Genomic DNA, 19,684 nt, shown 5'->3' with positions numbered 1-19,684 from the left:
ACGTGCATGCACTGCTCAGTCACACCACTAGGCTTTATTCACCGGGACATTCTGGAACTGTCCAGGACCCACACGAGGCCCAGCGCCCCGGCGCCCCAGCACCCGGCCTCAGAGCTGTAGGCTGCCCTCCCCTCGTCTCTCCAGACAAAGGCTGTCACTCGGGGGACGCTCCTGCATCTTCTCTGCAGCAGCTCCAGCATCCGGCCAGGCGGGAAGGTGGCATTCCCAGGAGCTCCTGGTTTGCTCTCTACTGGCCGCTGTCCCTCTCTTGCTGGTACAGCCTCTGCTCCCGGATGGCTTGTTCTAACAAGGGGAGGTTCATTCCTTCCACACACGTCAGCACCCGGGCCTTCACCACGCAGCTTCCGTCTGAAACAAACAGACACCAAGACTCAGGCAGGGTCAGCAACGCACCCTTCAGAGGCATTCTGTTTCTCCTCAATTTATCCTCGGTCCTGAGTTTTGACAGAGAGTCTGACAGGGCGCAGGTGAGAAGGATGGATGCTGGCAACTTGTCTACCTGGGCCTCAGAACTGTTGGGCCCGCCACAAACTACAGACATGGAACTTAGGTGGGTGGCCTGAAAAGTCCACTTCTCCTGGGAGAAGCCCCAGAAAGATGTGGCCGCTGCCCCGCTCTTTTGTCATGCTAACTCCTGCCAGCTTCTCTGCAGGGCTCAAAGGCCCCGATTGAGGAAGGGTGTCTATCACATCCTAGTTCTCCATTTGTACCAGAGGGCCCCTTGGCATCATGGGAATCGAGACAAAGAGAACCCCACACTGAAAAACAAATTCATCTATTTATTTGGCCGCGCTGGGTCTTGGTTTCGGCACATGGGATCTTCTATCTTCTCTGCGGCGTGTAAACTCTTAGCTGCAGCATGTGGGATCTAGTTCCCTGACCAGGGATCGAACCCAGGCTCTCTGCATTGGGAGTGTGAAGTCTTAGCCACTGGACCACCAGAGAAGTAGCCCCATTTTTTTTTTTTTTAATGAATACAGTTCCCAACAAACACAGAAGACTTTTAATGATATTAATAAAGCTCCTTAAGTTGTTGTTCCCCTCCCCACCCCCAGCCATGTTGCACAGCATGTTGGATCTTAGTTCCCTGATCAGGGATCACACCGCGCCCCCTGCGTTGGGAGCATGGAGTCTTAACCACTGGACTTCCTGAGAACCCCATATTTAGTCAATCCAAGGGGAGAGTCTAGCCTAATAGGGGCAGATCATCCCACCCTGGACCAGCGGCCGTGGGAGCTTCTAGGAGATGCTGTGGTCTCCCAGTGGAGAGGTTTGTCAACGTCCAGGTGACACCAAACAGGAAGGACATCTGGAGTTTGTCCTCCTAACTGTTTTTGTTTCCACTACGTTTTCTCTGCTCTCTGAGCACGTCAGTGAATACAATAAATGTTCTAGAACATTCTCCTGTATTCTTTGATGCCGTTTTGAGATAGAAGCATTCTGTGGTTCGAGTCTATGCCTGACCTTCCTTCTAGTCTAGGCCACTTTATTGATTTAACACAGCCCAAGGGCAGAATTCAGAGGCTTCGACTGTCTACATTTCAAACTTTAACGCAGCTGAACTGTGTTAAAGATGAGCTCGTTTGAAACAAGAGGTTGCCCGTGTGCCACCAGCTTCGCTGCCCCAGCACTTGGACTGCAGAGGCTGCTAAGCCTGCATCAGGTGGGCATGGGGCTGTCCATCTTTGAAAGGTCTATATAAATGGAATAAAAGAAGAACATCTGAAGAGCAGGGGTGAGAGAAAGGAGCTGATGAACCCCAAGAAATGGTCATTTAGGGTAATCTCTTCTTGTAAAGATAAAAAGAACCTGCAGCAGCAGTCTTCCCTATTATATGCATCAGCGCCATGAGGTTGAGATGGTTAGATGGCATCACGGACGTGAGCAAACTTTGGAAGACAATGGAGGACGAGGAGCCTGGTGTGCTGCAGTCCACGGGACTGCCAAGAGCCTTAGTGGCTGAAGGACAACAACAGCCACACCCATCAGTAGCTCCTTTCCTCCAGTCTGGGAGAGAGGAGGCTCCGTCCTGCCTGGGGCGCAGCGCCCCTGTGCTGTGATGAACACCTGCCCTCCTGCTGGGGCTTTGCTTTCTCAGCTGAACCCTTAACCTGTTACCACTGGTTCTTCCCTCCAGCATATAAAGCACTTAAGTCTCTTCTGTATTAAAATAATAGCAACAACAATAAGCGGTCAAGTTTGGCTCTATATCTACCTAGCTATGACCCCTCCTCCCTCCACAGTCAAACTTCCTAAAAGAAGGTCTGTTTTTTCCATATCACCCCTTCCTTATCTCAGACTCACACCTCAACCCACTGGCTTCTGGTTGCTCTTTTTATCTGCCCCCTCATGGCGCGGATGCATATACTTATGGGGAAAACTGCTGCTGTGGCCTGTTTAACGTGGGATGTAGGAGGTGAGGAGATGCACTGGGAAGGACCGGGGAGGTGATGATGTAGGGGTTCCTGCGTGACAGGTGAATGCCTAAAGTAGCTGTTGCCCACTGGGGGTTGGGTGGGGTGGGCGGAAGGGGACTGATCAGGACACGTGGAAGGAATTCTAGGCAGGTTCCAGCCAGAGGAGATAACAAACCTTGAAACCAGGGGAACCCCTGGAGCTTTGTGAACTTTCTACATCAACAGTTAGGTGGGACCTGAGACGGTGGCAATCAAATTGCCAACATCCGTTGGATCATCGAAAAAGCAAGAGAGCTCCAGAAAAACATCTACTTCTGTTTTATTGACTATGCCAAAGCCTTTGACCGTGTGGATCACAACAAACTGTGGAAAATTCTTAAAGAGATGGGAATACCAGACCACCTGACCAGCCTCCTGAGAAATCTGTATGCAGGTCATGAAGCAACAGTTACAACTGGACATGGAGCAACAGACTGGTTCCAAATTGGGAAAGGAGTACGTCAAGGCTGTATATTATCACCCTGCTTATTTAACTTATATGCAGAGTACATCATGAGAAACGCTGGGGTGGATGAAGCACAAGTTGGAATCAAGATTGCTGGGATATCAATATCAATAATCTCAGGTATGCAGATGACACCACCCTTATGGCAGAAAGCAAACAATAACTAAAGAGCCTCTTGATGAAAGTGAAAGAGGACAGTGAAAAAGTTGGCTTAAAACTCAACATTCAGAAAACTAAGATCATGGCATCTGGTCCCATCACTTCATGGCAAATAGATGGGGAAACAGTTGAAACAGTGACAGACTTTATTTTTTTGGGCTCCAAAATCACTGCAGATGGTGACTGCAGCCGTGAAATTAAGACTCTTGCTCCTTGGAAGAATAGTTATGACCAACCTAGACAGCACATTAAAAAGCAGAGACATTACTTTGCCAACAAAGTAATGTAGTCAAAGCTATGGTTTTTCCAGTAGTCATGTATGGATGTGAGAGTTGGACTATAAAGAAAGCTGAGAGCCGAAAAATTGATGCTTTTGAACTGTGGTGTTGGAGAAGACTCTTGAGAGTCCCTTGGACAGCAAGGAGATCCAACCAGTCCATCCTAAAGGAAATCAGTCCTGAACATTCATTGGAAGGACTGATACTTTGGCCACCTGATGTAAAGAACTGACTCATTGGAAAAGACCCTGATGCTGGGAAAGATTGAAGGTGGGAGAAGGGGAAAACACAGGATGAAAAGGTTGGATGGCATCACCGACTCAATGGACCTGAGGCATTGGTGATGGACAAGGAGGCCTGGCATGCTGTGGTCCATGGGGTCGCAAAGAGTCGGACACGACTGAGCAACTGAACTGAACCGAACCAAGAGGGTGGAGACTGGGGCTTAATCAGGAAGGAGCAATGAAGGTGAGGGGCTGGAACTTCTGCTAGGAAAGCGATTGAAATGATAGCAAAGTCCAGCTGGAAGGGAGAGGAGGTCGGAGAAAATGGAGTCCAAAGTCTTCAGGTCCCAGTGGTGACGAGGCAGAGGGCAGAAAGATACCGAGGGTGGAACCCAGTTTCGGATGGCAGAGGCGGGTGGTCTTGGGTGTGGAGGAAGCATGGGGTAGAGGTGCTTGGAGGCAGAACTGGTCCGTGCAGGGGCGGAGAGGGGAGGTGTGGGTGACAAACTTGAAGAGCTGGCTAGACTCCGGCCCTGACTCTGGGTTCTGGGACATGGGCGACCTGGGAAGCTCTGTGTGGGAGGGGAACTGCTGTCTGGGACAAAAGCTAGGTTTCAGGAAAGTCCCAGAGAAGATGAGAGCATAGGAAAGGGGCTGGAAATAAAATAGTGACAATATAAAAAGCAGTAATTAATAAAAACAAAACAAAAATAGTAAAATATAAAAACAAACACATGCTTTATAGACCCTGGGAAAAAGAATTTTCAGCAAAGTGCAAACATGGAAAGCAGTCCTCTCTTTAATTTGGTAATTCTTTACTGCAGAAGCTCAGAATGTCACTTCTGTCTTAAATAACAGAACTGGGTAACTGAGCAAGGAAACGTCATTTGGATTATAACATTACGAAAGTTCGAGAGGACACAAGGAAGGCCTACGAGGGGCAGGAAACCAGAAGAGGTGGGACTTATGATAAGAGCCCCAAGGCAGCCTGTGTCCTCACCCCTTAATCACTGGGCCAGAAGCCCTGAGCCCTGCAGGCTGTCCTGGCCTGCTCCAAGGGGCAGGCACTGGCATTTTCTCTCTTTTGCCCGCAAACATTTCAGAAAGATGACCTGAGGCAGCCTCTTATCTCTCCTCAGAACCGCAGACCTTGCCATGGGGCAGGGCCTGTGTCTGATTGACTTTTGTGTCCCCAGAGGACTTTGGACCTGGCTGGGGGGGCCAGACATGCCAACTCAGGCTGGAGGTCAGCGGCCACGGCAAAGCTCAGCCCACACTCTGCCCTCCCTCCTCACTGTTGTCTTTCTTCCCTGTGTCAGTCTCGAATGATGAGTCTGTATGCCTCAGAAATTAGAAACCGAGGGAAAATTTTTTTAGGAAAGAAAAAAAAAATACAGATGGTGATGAAAAATGATGAGAAATGGGAAACTAGTTGGAGCCTAGGAAAAATGCTGCTGGATTATTGATTATAATAATAATATTGATTATTAGTCAAGCTGCTGGCTTGACTATTAAGCTTCCTGGGTTTGTTTGTTTTTGTCAAGCATACAGCCCAGCAAGGAACTTCCCTGGCAGTCCGGTGGTTAAGATTCCTCACTTTCAATGCGGGGGGCGGGGGTTTAATTCCTGGTTGGGGAACTAAGGTCTCACATGCCACATGGCATGGACAAAAAAATTTTTAGAAAGTAAAAAAAAAAAAAAAAAAAAAAGAATACATCAGGGTGGTACTGTCTTTGTTCTCACCAGAGGCCCACAGTTGAGGGGTCAGCTATTTGTAATGTTTGATCAGCAGGGCAGGCTGCTACACTCCCCACAAACTTCCACTTACAGATTTGAGCAGCCAGCGAGAACAACCGTCACCTGGGTTTATTCTTTCCTCAGGGCTAGAATTTAATGGTTTCTCCTTATTCACTGTGATACTTCACTAAAGAACTTTCCCTGAAATAAAATCCATTCAGAAAAAGGCAGGATAAAATCAAAGGAAGGAGGAGCAGGTTTAATGCAAGGAGGAGGAAGCCGATGACTAATCCCAGACCCATGGTCTCCAATAAATGGCATCTAGAAAAATAAAAAAGAAAGTAAGACAGAACTGCTGTAAAGACCTGGGATATGTAACCCAAAAGCAATGCATGGATTTTGTTTAGCTCCTGCTTTTCAACTTAACTTTTTCTCAAAAGCCATTTTGGGACCAAGGAGGGGAATGAACAGGGATAAGCTATGTCCTAGAGTATATTAAGGACTAGCTATTAATTTTGTTGGGCGCGATCGTGATTTTCTTAGAGATACACATTGAAGTATTTATGGATAAATAAAAACAATGTCAAATTTGCTCTAAAATACACCAGCAAAATAAGTAGGTAAGAGACTTCCCTGTTGGTCCAGTAGTCATGCTCCCAATGCAGGGGGTGAGGGCTTAATCTTTGGCTGGGGAGCTAAGATCCTACGTACATCACAACGCAGGGGAAAAAAAAAAGGAAATGCATGTGGGCGATGAAGACACAGACCAGTGGAATGCGGACCTCTGTTGAATCTGGGCGACAGGTATGTGGAGGCTCATTCTACTTTTGTGTATGTTTGATTTGAAAACGTTAAATTTTAAAAAGTTATTTGGGTTGAATTTGGACTTTCCAGTTTTTTCTATTTTTCTTTCCACAAATAATTCTAAATGTCCACTCCAGGCCCTGGTCCCACCTTTGTTTCAACCTCTATCTCTGTTATCTGCAATCAGACCTTTGAGTTCCAACTCCTAAGAGCTCCCAGGACTCCCTGCTAGGGCAGCCTCGGGTGATGTGGGCTGAGGTCAAAGTGGAAATCATTTATTCCAGGTCCTTTGTCCTCAATTCCACCCCTTCTCCTGATACTTCTTTGAAATCAATTAAGAGGGCAAGGACTCTGAGCTCAAAGGCTTAAGCCTGAATAAAGATTAACTTTTATTAAACCAAACATAATTAAAGTAAGCTCCATTTAATTGCTTTCTTCTAGTGCATTTCATCCAGAGTTAAAAACCACTGAAACTTTCAGAAAGTAAGTTGGCAGTGTAAATCAAGAGACATATCCTTTAATGGAGCAATCCCACTTTTAGGAAACTACCCTGAAGAAATAATCAGAAAATGAACAAAAATTAGAACACAAGGATATTAACTGTAGCGTTTTTAATATATATCGAGATAGAGTTTTTTTAAACTGGATTCCGCTCCTCCACCCCCGCCAGGCTATAAAGCAATATATTTTCATTGTAAAATGCTAATAAAAGTATAGGGAATCCTACAGTTCTACCACCCAGACATAATTATTCTTAACATTTTGGCAAATGATATTTCAAACTTTTGCATGTATAAAAATGTCCATCTAACAAAAGTGAGATCAAATGATACAGATAGTTTTATAAACTGCTTTTTCTTTAGTAAAATACTATGAACATCTTTTCATGTCAATAGATATGTTTATAACATCATTTTTGGTGGTTGTATAATATTCTCGAACTGAATATACCATAGTTTTTAATGAATTAATGTACAGTGTGCTTATAAGAGCAAGAAATGGAAAACAACGCTGATGTCTAATGTTTGTGGGAATTAGTGCATGCGTGCGTGCGTGTGTGTGCGTGCGTGCTCAGTTGTGTCCGACTCTGCAAGCCCATGGACTATGGCCCACCAGGCCCCTCTGTCCATGGGATTTCCCTAGCAAGAATACCGGAATGGGTTGCCCTTTCCTCCTCCAGGGGATCTTCCTGATCCAGGGGTTGAACCCAATTCTCCTGTGTCTCCTGCATTGGCTGGCAGATTCGTTACCACTGAGCCACCTGGGAAGCCCTGTGTGAATTAGTATATACATCTAATCTGATGCTGGGAGGGATTGGGGGTAGGAGGAGAAGGGGACGACAGGGGATGAGATGGCTGGATGGCATCACCGACTCGATGGACATGAGTTTGAGTGAACTCCGGGAGTTGGTGATGGACAGGGAGGCCTGGCGTGGTGTGATTCATGGGGTCACAAAGGGTCGGACACGACTGAGCGACTGAACTGAACTGAATCTATAAAATATTATATAGCCATTAAATACTTTAGAAAAAATTTCGAGACACAGAGGAATCTTATGAAATAATGTTGAACTAGAATAACCAAACACAAGATGTACTAGTTATATAAACCATAGGACCAAAATGGCACACGGACGGCCAGAGAGGGAGGCAAAGAATCCGAGTTCTACTCCCGATGCCATGGAGATTCTCCCAGGTTGCTTCTTTTCTATTTCTCTCACCCTGACTTCCTGGCCTCTTACTCTAGCCCCTCTTACTTCTTGGCCTCTTACTCCAACCTCTCTGGGTCTTGGTTTTCTCATCTATGAAATAGCCATAAGATAACTCAGATTAAGGGCTCGTGAGTAGATTCAAAAACTTTTAAGCAAACCACAAGCCTGGCACATTCTAGACCTTCAGAAACGAAGGCTTTCTCTCCCCACTTTCTTGCTCCCCTATGGCAGGTCCACTGGAAAGGCGATCACATCTCTATCCCTTGAGTCCCTACTGATCTGGAAGGAATGTTAACCTCAATGAGGGACCCACACTGGGTTAGAAGCCAGGCCCAAGCACCCAAGAGACTGTGTGAGGTCAAGGCTTACCCTTCTGGTGCTCCAGTTCCCCAAGGACAGTGTAGAGGGAGCCCACCTGGGCTTGGAATGGCTCCACCAACTTGGTACAGATGAGGATTGGGTGCTGGTCAGATCTGAGTTGAGCCATCAGGGTTACTTGGGACTGGGTCATGTCGTAGTTGCACAACCTGCAGGTCAGGGTACATGGGATCATTTCCATCCATTGACAGAATCACCCCAAGGCTCAAAAGGTTCTGGGAGGCCAGGATGTCCATGGGAAAATGTTCAGCCCTGCTCGGATCAGAGAAATTAAAGTGGTAGCAACAGAAAACATTGTTTTGGTCTATATAATTGAAGTATAAATTACATTCATTAAAAGACATCTGTTTGAGACTTTCCTGGTGGTCTGGTGGCTAAGACTTCAAGTTCCCAATGCAGCGGCCCAGGTATCAATCCCTGGTCAGGGAACTAGATCCTACATGCCTCGACCAAGAGTTTGCATGCCATGACTAAAGATCCCGAGGGCCGCAACTAAGACTCAGTGCAGCCAAATACATAAAAAGTATTAAAAAAAAAAATTTAAGGGACTTGTTCATTGACTGTTGACAGAAGTATCCACTGTGCAAGGGAGAACCTCAGTCAAGCTTTGGCACATTTCCATCACCCACCAAAATCCCCTTGTGCCCCTCTGAACTCAGTCTTCCCATCTCCCACATCAGGCAATCACTGATCTGCTCTTGGTCTCCATAGATGAGCTTTCCTGCTTAAGCATCTCATGTGAATGGAACCCAAAAGTATGTATCCGTCTGTGTCTAGCTTCTTTGACTCAGCATAATGGTTCTGAGACCCATTTATGTGTTTCATAAATCAGTAGCTTGCTCGTTTTTGTATTGCTTGTTAGCACTCTGTTGAATGGACTAGTACATTATTATTATCCATTTCCCAGCTGATTTAGTCTGCTTATGAACTTGTGCTGAACATGTTTTCATTTCTTGTGGGGAAATACCCAAGTGGGATTTCTGGGTCGCATGGTCAATCTGTCTGTGTAAAGGAAACTGCCAAATTATTTTTCTAAGTGGTGCTGTCACTTTACTTCCCCCCCAGCAATGTATGAGGGTTCTAGCTACTCCAAATCCTTGTCAGCACTTGATATGGTCCATCCTTTAGCCACTCTAGTGAGCATGAAATACCATATCATTGTGGTTTTAATTTGCATTTCCTTAATGACACATGATTTTGAACAAATTTTCATGTGCTTATCTGCGATCTGGATATCTTCTCTGACAGTGTTTGTTGAAGTCTTTTACCTATTTAAAAATTAAGTTCTTTATTAGGAATTCCTTGGTGGTCCAACTGTTAGGACTCTGCACTTACACTGCTGAGGGCCTGGGTTCAATCCCTTGTCAGGGAAAAAAGATCCCACAAGCCACATGGTGTGGCCAACAAAATAAAAAATATATAAATAAAAATTAAGTTCTTTATGTTCTTATTATTGGATTATATGAGTTCTTCATATATTCTAAATACAAATCATTTATTGAATATATACAATATACATATATCACTCCCAAACATCTCCCTGTTTGTGGCTTGCCTTTTAATCTTCTTGATGGTATCTTTTAATGAGAAGCTTTTAATTTTGTTGAAGTCCAAATTTATTCATTATTGCTCTTTTATGGCTTTTGTTTTCTGAGTCCAGGAAATCTTTGCCTGTCTCAAGGTGTATGTGAAGATCTTCTATTTTCTTCTAAACAATTTTATAGTTTTATCTTGTACACTGATGATCCAGTTAGAATAATTCATGTGTGTGTGTGCTGTGGGGTAGGGATCAAGTTTTCTTTAACCTCCATAAGAATAACCACTGGACCCACCAGAGAAGTCCCATTAATAAGTTTGATATCCATGCTCCTAACCATCATTCTTCTTTGGGGCCACCCAGCCCCCAGAGTACTTCATGTACTCAAGCTCTTGGAGGTGGAGGCAGGGGGGAGGGCAGACTCCCATTTCCACACACCTGCTCTGATTCTGTGCTGTTGGAGAAGACTCTTAAGAGTCCCTTGACTGCAAAGAGATCTAACCAGTCCATCCTAAAGGAAATCAGTCCTGAATATTCTTTGGAAGGACTGATGCTGAAGCTGAAACGCCAATACTTTGGCCACCTGATGCGAAGAACTGACTCATCAGAATAGATCCTGATGCTGGGAAAGATTGAAGGTGGGAGGAGAAGGGGACGAAAGAGGATGAGATGGTTGGATGGCATCACCAACTCAATGGACATTGAGTTTGAGTAAACTCTGGGAGTTGGTGATGGACAGGGAGGCCTGGAGTGCTGCAGTCCATAGGATTGGAGTCGGACACGACTGAGCGACTGAACTGAACTGAACTGATATGTCTCCAAGACAGGCCCCAATGATTCTATTTTTTTTTTTTTTTTTTTTGGTTGCACTAGGTCTTTGTTTCGGCACGTGGGCTCTTCCTTGTGGTTCTCAGGCTTAGTTGCCCTGCAACATGTGAGATCTTAGTTCCCTGCCCAGGGATCAAACCTGTGTCCCTGCATTGAAAAGTGGATTCTTAGCCACTGTACCACCAGGGAAATCCCTCCAGTGATTTTTATCTCCTGGCATGCACATCCCTGTGCAACCTCCTATCACCCTAACTAGTGCTGACTTGCGTATAACCAACAAAACATTGCAGAGATGACTTAGAGTGATTTCTGAGATGAGATCATTGATACTGTGGCTTTATCTTTGTTGGCTCTGTTGAGTTACTCCTTCTGGAGAAAGTCAGCTGCCAGATTATGAAGACCTTCAAGCAGCCATATACTGAAATCCATATTTTTGAGAAAGTGAGCCTGCATGACGAGAGGCAGCACAAAACTGCCCAACATGTAAGTCCCTGTAGAATCAGATCCTCTAGCTGCACGCCAGCCTTCAGATGCTGGCAGCCCCGGCCAACATCTCAATTACAATCTTCAAAGCTAGTCTGAGCCAGAACCACCCAACAAAGCCATTTCCTAATTCCTGACCCACGGTACATATGAAAAAAATAAACTTTTGTGGTCATTTGAAGCCACTAAATTTTGGGGCGATTTGTTACCCAGCAATATGTGACTAGGGGCTTCCCTGGTGGCTCAGAAGGTAAAGAATCCGCCTGCAATGCAGGAGACCAGGGTTTGATCGCTGGGTTGGGAAGATGCCTTGGAGAAGGGAATAGCTACCTAGACTAGTATTCTTACCTAGAGAATTCCATGGACATAGGAGCCTGGTGGGCTACAGTCGAAAAGAGTCGGACATGAGTGAGTCACTAACGCTGCACTGAAATATGTGACTAACACAGTATATATGTTTATACACATATTGTGTGTATACACACCCACGTATACATATACATACACACATGAAAAAGCATATAATCAACAAAAGGTTAATGGTCGGTGATTTTTGCTGGTTTTCTTTACACGTTTACAGATTATCAACATTTCTTACAATGAATATACATTGATTTTTTTAGTATTTTTTAAATAATTAGATAAAATTATAAGAATTTTGCTTTTTAAAACAATAATAAACTTAAAATATAAAATAAATCATTTAAAAATAATTAAAAATATATAATTAAAAAATAATTTCAAACTATATTAAAAGACTCCATTTTTTTTTTTAAACACTCCCCCCAGCATCACGTGAAGAAAAACATTCTCACCTGCCAAATGTCCTCACTGTGTCCCCATCAGGAACCTGGCCAGCGCTGACCTCCCAGGGGAAGAAATAGATCCCGGGTTTGGGCAGCATCACTGCTCCTGTAACCAAATAGTTGACATGGGCTTCTGAAGACAATGACAAACTAAGCCAACCACGAGATGGAGATTAACAGACGTGAGACCAGCAACATCTGAAAAGCTAGTTCCAGGGGGAGGTGTTTCAAAATTTAAAAAGATTTTTTGATAGATCTATGTGGAAAGTGTATTTGTTGTTGTTTAGCCGCTAAGCTGAGTCTGACTCTCTTGTCACCCCACGGACTGTAGCCAGCCAGGCTCCTCTGTCCATGAGATTTCCCAGGTAAGCATACTGGAGCAAGTTGCCACTTCCTTCTCCAAGGGATCTTCTCGACCCAGGGATAGATAGAAACTGTGTCTCCTGCATTGGCAGGAGGATTCTTTACCACTGAGCCACCTGGGAATTCAGAGAGTGTATTATTCCCACTCTAATTCCTACGCAACCGTTTCCCTCCTCAAGCCCCTAAAAGGGTCAGTAAAAGGCAGATAATAATGTGACTTCTGTCACTACTGACCTCTGCCATCCTAGTATGAAAACTCTCGTAGCCAATACATAATGAATAAGTGTACTTTATTTCCTTCCAACTTTATTTACAAAAACATGCGATGGGTTGGCTTGGCCCATGCTGATGTTTGCCAATCTCTGCCGAGGTGAACCTGTTTTCATAAAATTTTTATCTTTTCATTATTCAAATAAAGACAAAGGTGAGTATATCTTTATTTCCCATCTATACTATAGTATACATGCTGTTCTTGATTTTTTTTTCACTTAATACATTTTGACACTTTCATAGTTGTACATAAAGGGTGTCTTCACATTTTTAAAATAAACTTTTCATTTTTGAATGATTTTCATTTTTTTCAAAATGTTAGATAAGCACGGATTCAGGACTAACTAAAGGCATCCTGACTAAAGGACTTCCCTGGTGGCTCAGATGGTAAAGCGTCTTCCTACAGTGAGGGAAACCTGGGTTCAATCCCTGGGTGGGGCAGATCTCCTGGAGAAGGAGGTGGCAACCCACTCCAGTATTCTTGCCTGGAAAATCCCATGGACAGAGGAGCCTGGGAGGCTACAATCCATGGGGTTGCAAAGACTGGGACACGACTGAGCGACTTCACTTTTACTTTCAAAGGCATCCTGAAAGTGTTGGTCTTCAACTGTTTCTGGATTGGGCAAGCAAATGGAGATCTGAGCCAAGAAAATAGTAAGTAAATAATTTCAAGATCCTTCTGAAAATCAGATGACACAACTCTATTCCCCAAGTTTAATGTAACCTAGACTCTTGCACAAGTGTTTGCAATATCCTCTAGCAAGGCGGTCATAGGGGATGGTTGTTGACCCATGCTCCACGGTCATGTCAGTATCGTGCGCCAAGAATGAGTTTGGCCAGTGTAGTGGAGAAGCGACTTACTCAGGGGTTCCTCCAAACAGACATCCTTCATAGCTGCGACCTTTGAGAGAGCTATCTGGCTACCAGAGACAGTCCCCTAATCATCTCTGGCCTGAGAGAGAAACAAAAAACAGAACCAAACCCCCAAAACAGTCAAGAGAGGAAAAAATATAGTGGTTGCTGTTGTTGATAATGGGGACAATCCCATCCAATCTAGCAAAATGCTGAAACTTGAGAATCTTTTTTAAAGTAATTCTTCTACTCTCAAGTACCATGTATAAGTTAAACTATAATTAACTAGGTCATTAATTTTAATTTTTAAAATTACCATGCAGAAGCACTGATTACCATGGAATATGAATAATGGAATAATTACCATTATTAATGGTAATGGTAAATATGAATAATTACCATGGAAATCTGAATAGTGGTACAACCTGTACTTCAAGCCTTTTCATTCCTCAAGGTAAAATACCCACTTCTAGGAGAACAATCCATGGTATGAAAAATATTCTTCTTTTTAAATGGTAATTATAGTTAAACTATAATTAACTAGGTCATTAATTTTTATTTTTAAAATTACCATGCAGGAGCACAGGCTCCAGGCATGCGGGCTTCAGCAGTTGCAGCACACGGGCTCAGCAGTTGTGGTTCCTGGGCTAAGTTGCTCCTCCTCAGGCAGAATCTTCCCAGACCAGGGGTCAAACCTGTGTCCCCTGCATTGGCAGGCAGATTCTTATCCACTGTACCATCAGGTAAGCCCTCTCTTGTAAATTTTAACCTCAGTTTTTTCCTTCAAACAAAAGTTGCTATGTGTTTATTCAGATATTTCTGTTGACTTAATAAGCACAGCTGGCTCCATAAATCATTATCCATATATTATCATACATTCAGGAACGTTTCTGTGAAGATATATCAGAACAGGCTTCTCTCGTGGCTCAACTGGATTTCAAACAATCTCTCTAGAAATCTGAATAATGGTACAACCTGTACTTCAAGCCTTTTCATTCCTCAAGGTAAAATATCCACTTCTAGGAGAAAAATCCATGGTATGAAAAATATTCTTCTTTTTAACGACTGGGAGGTTTGAAAATACTGTTCAGGAAGGGTGGTGACCCAGTGACTGCTTCTGACTGCTTCTTTCATCTTTTCTGAAGGAACTGCCCAGGTTTCTTCAATGGGATTGAAGATCAGAGAAGAAACACTTATAACTAAGTTCATCATAGCTTTTGTCGGCTTAGGACTTGTTTCTTGTGGACAAGAAACTGTATCATACATGTTTACCACTCCACAATTAGAACAGGTTACTGGTTTATCACAAAAAGGTAAGGATATAACTCAGGAACAACCGAAAAGGAGAGACGCATAGAACACAGGAGGTGGGGTGGGCTGTGGTGCTTCTATGCCCTTTCCTGTCACTTGCGCAGCCAAGCCCTGTGTTCACCGACCCAGAAGTCATTCATTCATGTGTTTACAGTTACAATTCTTTGTTAGTCTTATAATACACAATGAATCGCCATTGTTAAAACTCAAGTTACGTCACATGATTTGACCTATGGCCTCAAAAGATTCTATCACGTGGGGATTACTTCCAATTTAAGTGTGATCTCAACTAAATGAATTTTACAGTGACAAAAGAAAATGACTACTTCACTACGCCTTTAAACGTTCTGCAATCACCAGAGTAGAAGTAAATTCAGGGAAGAAGCATCAACGGATGTGAAAAGTTATTGGGTAAAAGTCTGAAGAACAGGTTATTCAGGGACTTCCCTGGTGTCCAGTGGCTAAGACTCCACACTCCCTATGCTGGGGGTGCCAGTTCGATTCCTGGTCAGGGAACTAGGTCCCACGTGCTGCAACTAAGAGTTTGCGTGCCTCAGCTAAACAGCCTGCAGAGGGAGTTCGGCGCGGAGCCGGGAGCCGCGGCGTGGAGGCCTGGAGCTCGGCGTGTGCTGGTGACCCGAGGAGAAGAGGCGGAGGCAATATGGAAGTGAAGGATGCCAATGCTGCGCTGCTCATTAACTATGAGGTGTTCCAGTTACTAACTGATTTGAAAGAGCAGCGTAAAGAAAGTGGAAAGAATAAACACAGTTCTGGGCAACAGAACTTGAATACTATCACATATGAAACATTAAAATACATATCAAAAACACCATGCAAGCACCAGAGTCCTGAGATTGTGAGAGAATTTCTGACAGCAATGAAAAGCCACAAGTTGACCAAAGCTGAAAAGCTTCAGCTGCTGAATCACAGGCCTGTGACTGCTGTTGAGATCCAGCTGATGGTGGAGGAGAGTGAGGAACGGCTGACAGAGGAGCAGATCGAAGCTCTGCTCCACACCGTCACAAGCATCCTCCCCGCGGGGCCAGAGGCCGAGCAGCAGCAGAATGCCAGCGACGACGTGGCAATGGACGAGGAGGACCCTGCGTAGAAGAGCACAGCTGGCCCGAGTGTCTCCTGAAGTTGAAGGCCCAGCAGCCGTTTCCCAGACATTCAGAGGATTGTTTATTTGATTTTACCATCTATCCCAACAGGCCTGATTTCCCGGTTAGTTGGGTAAACCACAAAAATAATCTTAAAAGAAATCCTTGTGCCTCTGTGAGAACAAACATGGTGGACTGGCTGAGATTGTCAGGGCAGAGAGCTGAAAAGAGGAGGAGTGAGTCAAAAAGGACAGTGACTGTAGAACTCTCAGTGGTAAAAATATTTCTTCTGTGGCCTTTGCCATGGTTGTGGGAAGGCCTCTGTACACAGCTGGTAAAATACTTGCCTTGGCTTTGATGGGCTGTATCCTAATTAATTTCATCTGCTTCCCTTGGAGCTTCCCAAGCAGGGATGCAGAGCACTGCTGGAGTGAGACCTGACTTAGGAGAATCCTGTTAGATGGCTGGAAACTCATGAACCAGCAAATAGTTGCTCTAAGTTAAAGTGAGCCACTGAGCTTGGCTCACCTTAGAGGAATCTTTTCCTTAAAAACAATAGCTATAAGAAAAGACTGGCCTAGGAACTTGGCGATCCAGTGGCTTAAGACTCCACATTCCCAATGTATGGGACCCAGGTTCCATCCCTGGTCAGGGAACTAGATCCCACATGCTGCAACTCAGAAAAAAAAAAAAAAGATTCCTGCATGCTACAACGAAGATCGAAGATACCGTGTCCAAATAAATATTTTAAAAATAACTAAATAAAAGAACGGGCTGGACAGCTCTTCAAAAAAATAAAAAATAAACAGCCTGCAAACCACAACAAAGACTGAGGATCCCGTGCACCGCAACTATGATCTGGTGCGGCCAAATAAATAACATTTTTTAAAAAGATAAAGAACAGGATATGTATATGGTCTCAACAAGTATCTCCCACAGACTACTTATTAATTACAAAGGGGAAAACAGTCTAGTTCACAGTGAAGAAAGTGAGCAAATACAACCTTCATGTGCCTCCTGGATGTGACGCTCAGAGGACACGCTTCTGTGATATTCCTGTAGAAAATGCATAATCTGAATCTAATCATGAAGAAATATCAGACAAATCTGAATTGAGAGACTGTCCACAAAGCAAGTGTCATAATCACGGAAGACAAATCGCTCTGGTTAAAAGAGGCTCAAGTGATGTTAAGATGGCATCACCGACCAGGTGGACATGAATTTGAGCAAACTCCAAAAGATAGTGAAGGACAGGGGAATTTGGCATGCTGCCGTTCACGGGGTCACAAAGAGTCAGACACAACTTAAACAACAACAACAAACTTTTGGACAACTCTTACAGGTGGAATTCCTGCCCCCCCACAAAAAAAAGTAACGTTGAAGTCATAACCCCCAGGACCTCAGAATGTGACTTTCTATAGAGATTCTTCAGAGGTAACCACGTTAAAATGAGGTCATTCCTGAGGGCCTCATCCAGTATAACTGGTATCTTTCTAAAAAGGGAAAAGTCTGAACAGGGACGGACATGCACAAAGGGAGGAAGCCAGGTGAAGATGAAGTCAGAGATACTACACTAGCCAAGGAACACCAACGATTGCCAGCAAGCTATCAGAAGCTGAGAGGCATGGAGCAGGTACTCATTCACAGCCTCAGAAGGAACCACCCTGCTGACACCCTGACTGTAACTTCTGGCTTCCAGAATCCTGACACAACAAATCCCTGTTGATTAAGCCACTTGGTCTGTGGTGCTTTGTTATGGTAGTTCTAGCAAACTACTACAGCTAAATATAATTCATGATCCATGGACCTTGGTTGGGAGGAAAAAATTGTGATAAAGGACTTCATTGGACAATTATAAGTCCACAGAAAGGTTTGGAATAGTATTGTATTGACATTACATGTCCTTAATTTGATAACTGCCGTTCTCCTGTTCACTTTGACCATTTATGTCCTCTCCCAGGGAGAGGAAATTGACAAAAGAGGACAATGTTTCAACCAGAACCAAGTCCTATGGCTTTAATACCACCTACCAGCCACCCTCTCTATCTCTTACAGCCCCACTGTCTTCCATATGCTCAAGCCAGGAGTCATTCTTTTTGATATCTACTTATGTATTTATTTATTTATTTGGCTGCTCTGGGTCTTAGATGCCACATGGAATCTTTGCCGTGGCCTGTGGATCTAGTTCCCTGACCAGGGACCCGACCCAGGCTCCCTGCATGGGGAGCTTGGACTCTTAGTCACTGGACCAGCTGGGAAGTCCCTTGTTGTTCAGCAGCTAAGCTGTGTCCGAATCTTTGCGATCTCATGGACTGTAGCATGCCAGGCGCCTCTGTCTTCCATGATCTCCCGGAGTTTGCTCAAATTCAAGTCCATTGAGTCCGTGATGCTATCTAACCATTTCATCCTCTGCTGCCTCCTTCTCCTTTGCCCTCAATCTTTTCCAGTATAGGAGCTTTCCCAATAAGTTGGGTCTTTGCATCAGGTGGCCAAAGTATTGGAGCTTCAGCTTCAGCAAAAGTCCTTCCAATGAATATTCAGGGTTGATTTCCTTTAGGACTGACTGATTTGATCTCCTTGCAGTCCAAGGGACTCTCAAAGGTCTTTGCCAGCACAGTTTGAAAGCATCTGATCTTTGGTGCTCATCTTTCTTCATGGTCCAACTCTCACATCTGTACATGACTGGAAAAACCACAGCTTTAACTATATGGACCTTTGTTGGCAAAGTGAGGTCTTTGCTTTTTATTACGCTGACTAGGTTTCTCATAGGATTCCTTCCAAGGAGCAAGCATCTTTTCATTTCAAGGCTGCAGTCACCGCCCTCAGTGATTTTGGAAGTCCCTTAACTGTTGGGGGCCGGCGTGAGGCACTCCGCCCACGGCAAAGGTCATGAGGAAGGAGGCTCGACATACGCAAAGGCGGGATCGAGCCTCAGGAGTCCCCCTGGAAATCCTCGAGCATCTACCCCCATAACCAGAGCCTGCCTACTTTACTACTTTGTGCTCTCACCTACACCTCTGGCTTTACAGGGGGCTGTCCCCCACCACCTCTTTCGGAGAAGGAGTTAACTTAGAGCTCCAGTTAATAATAATTCCTGGGCGTGATAGGAGTGTTTTAACCTACAAACTCCTCTGAAGGTTCTCTAGCCTGCCTGACAGGCTTGTCCGGCCACATGTGATTGCTCACAGCCTCCCAACTGTGAGAGGCACGAGATGCTTTAAACCTTCTAAAAACAGGTTCCTTAGAAGAGTTAGAAAATTATTAGTATAAGTATAATGGGCTGATTAGAAATTGTATTGGTGAAGGGTTTTTCATTTGTTGAGCCAATGTTTACTGCTAAGTCTCCATATCCCCTGCCCTTACACACATTAATGAATATATAAAAGAAATAAGTATTAACCTTTGATATTAATCACGTTAGACCTTAGGCTAAGTAAATTCTTTCCTTAACTAAAACCCACTACACCCTCACCCTATAGGAATGTAACTTTATTTGGGTGGCGTCTGTTTTAAGAATAATCACCCCTGGAGAAATAAGTGTCCTGGTTGACTGACCGCTGTCACAAGGAGAGGGTCGTAAATTGTCAGCAGGCCCCCCGGCCAGAAGATGATGTAACACCCCTAAGACCTCTGTATACATTTGTATGAAGCACCTGACTTTGATAAAAGTCAGGACTGCTGACCCCGCGTGACTTTTGCATAACATCTCAGTGTATAAAAGTAGACCATGGAAAATAAAGAATTGGGATCAGTTCCTTGAAAGACTGGTCTCCCCATGTCTCTCTCTCTCTCACTCTGGTTGAGTCTCCATCTGGAGCGCGGAACCCACCATGCTTACTAATTATGCCTGGGCTTCTAAGATCCGACCGGGGAGGCCTCAGTGTCTCCTCTCCTTCGGGA

The 19,684-nt window shown here is 44.4% G+C and overlaps 2 protein-coding genes across 6 annotated transcripts in view; one reads left to right on the top strand and one right to left on the bottom strand.

Moving 5' to 3' along the window:
- Nucleotides 1-15: 15 nt before the first annotated feature.
- TEN1 (TEN1 subunit of CST complex) overlaps nucleotides 16-19,684 on the bottom strand; it is a 23,087-nt gene continuing 3,418 nt past the window's right edge. For 2 of the 5 annotated variants that reach the window (XM_055575176.1, XM_055575177.1), the window contains exons 2-4: nucleotides 11,898-11,994; nucleotides 8,226-8,383; nucleotides 16-369 (exon numbers count right to left, since the gene is read on the bottom strand). In XM_055575176.1, the coding sequence (XP_055431151.1) occupies nucleotides 248-369; nucleotides 8,226-8,383; nucleotides 11,898-11,986 (369 nt within the window). In that variant the 5' untranslated portion in view covers nucleotides 11,987-11,994 and the 3' untranslated portion in view covers nucleotides 16-247. Of the gene's footprint in view, nucleotides 370-8,225; nucleotides 8,487-11,430; nucleotides 11,465-11,897; nucleotides 11,995-16,788; nucleotides 16,841-19,684 lie in introns of those variants that run through there. The other 3 variants (XM_055575178.1, XM_055575180.1, XM_055575179.1) reach the window with 3 other exon arrangements.
- LOC129648655 (DNA-directed RNA polymerase III subunit RPC9-like) lies at nucleotides 15,266-15,857 on the top strand. Its single transcript, XM_055575175.1, has one exon. It carries the CDS (start codon nucleotides 15,346-15,348, stop codon nucleotides 15,790-15,792), a length of 447 nt encoding a protein of 148 aa, XP_055431150.1. The 5' UTR covers nucleotides 15,266-15,345; the 3' UTR covers nucleotides 15,793-15,857.

Source organism: Bubalus kerabau, chromosome 4, assembly GCF_029407905.1.
Source record: "Bubalus kerabau isolate K-KA32 ecotype Philippines breed swamp buffalo chromosome 4, PCC_UOA_SB_1v2, whole genome shotgun sequence".
In the NCBI taxonomy this organism is placed as follows: Eukaryota; Metazoa; Chordata; class Mammalia; order Artiodactyla; family Bovidae; genus Bubalus; species Bubalus kerabau.
This window is presented reverse-complemented; position numbering and strand designations above follow the sequence as displayed.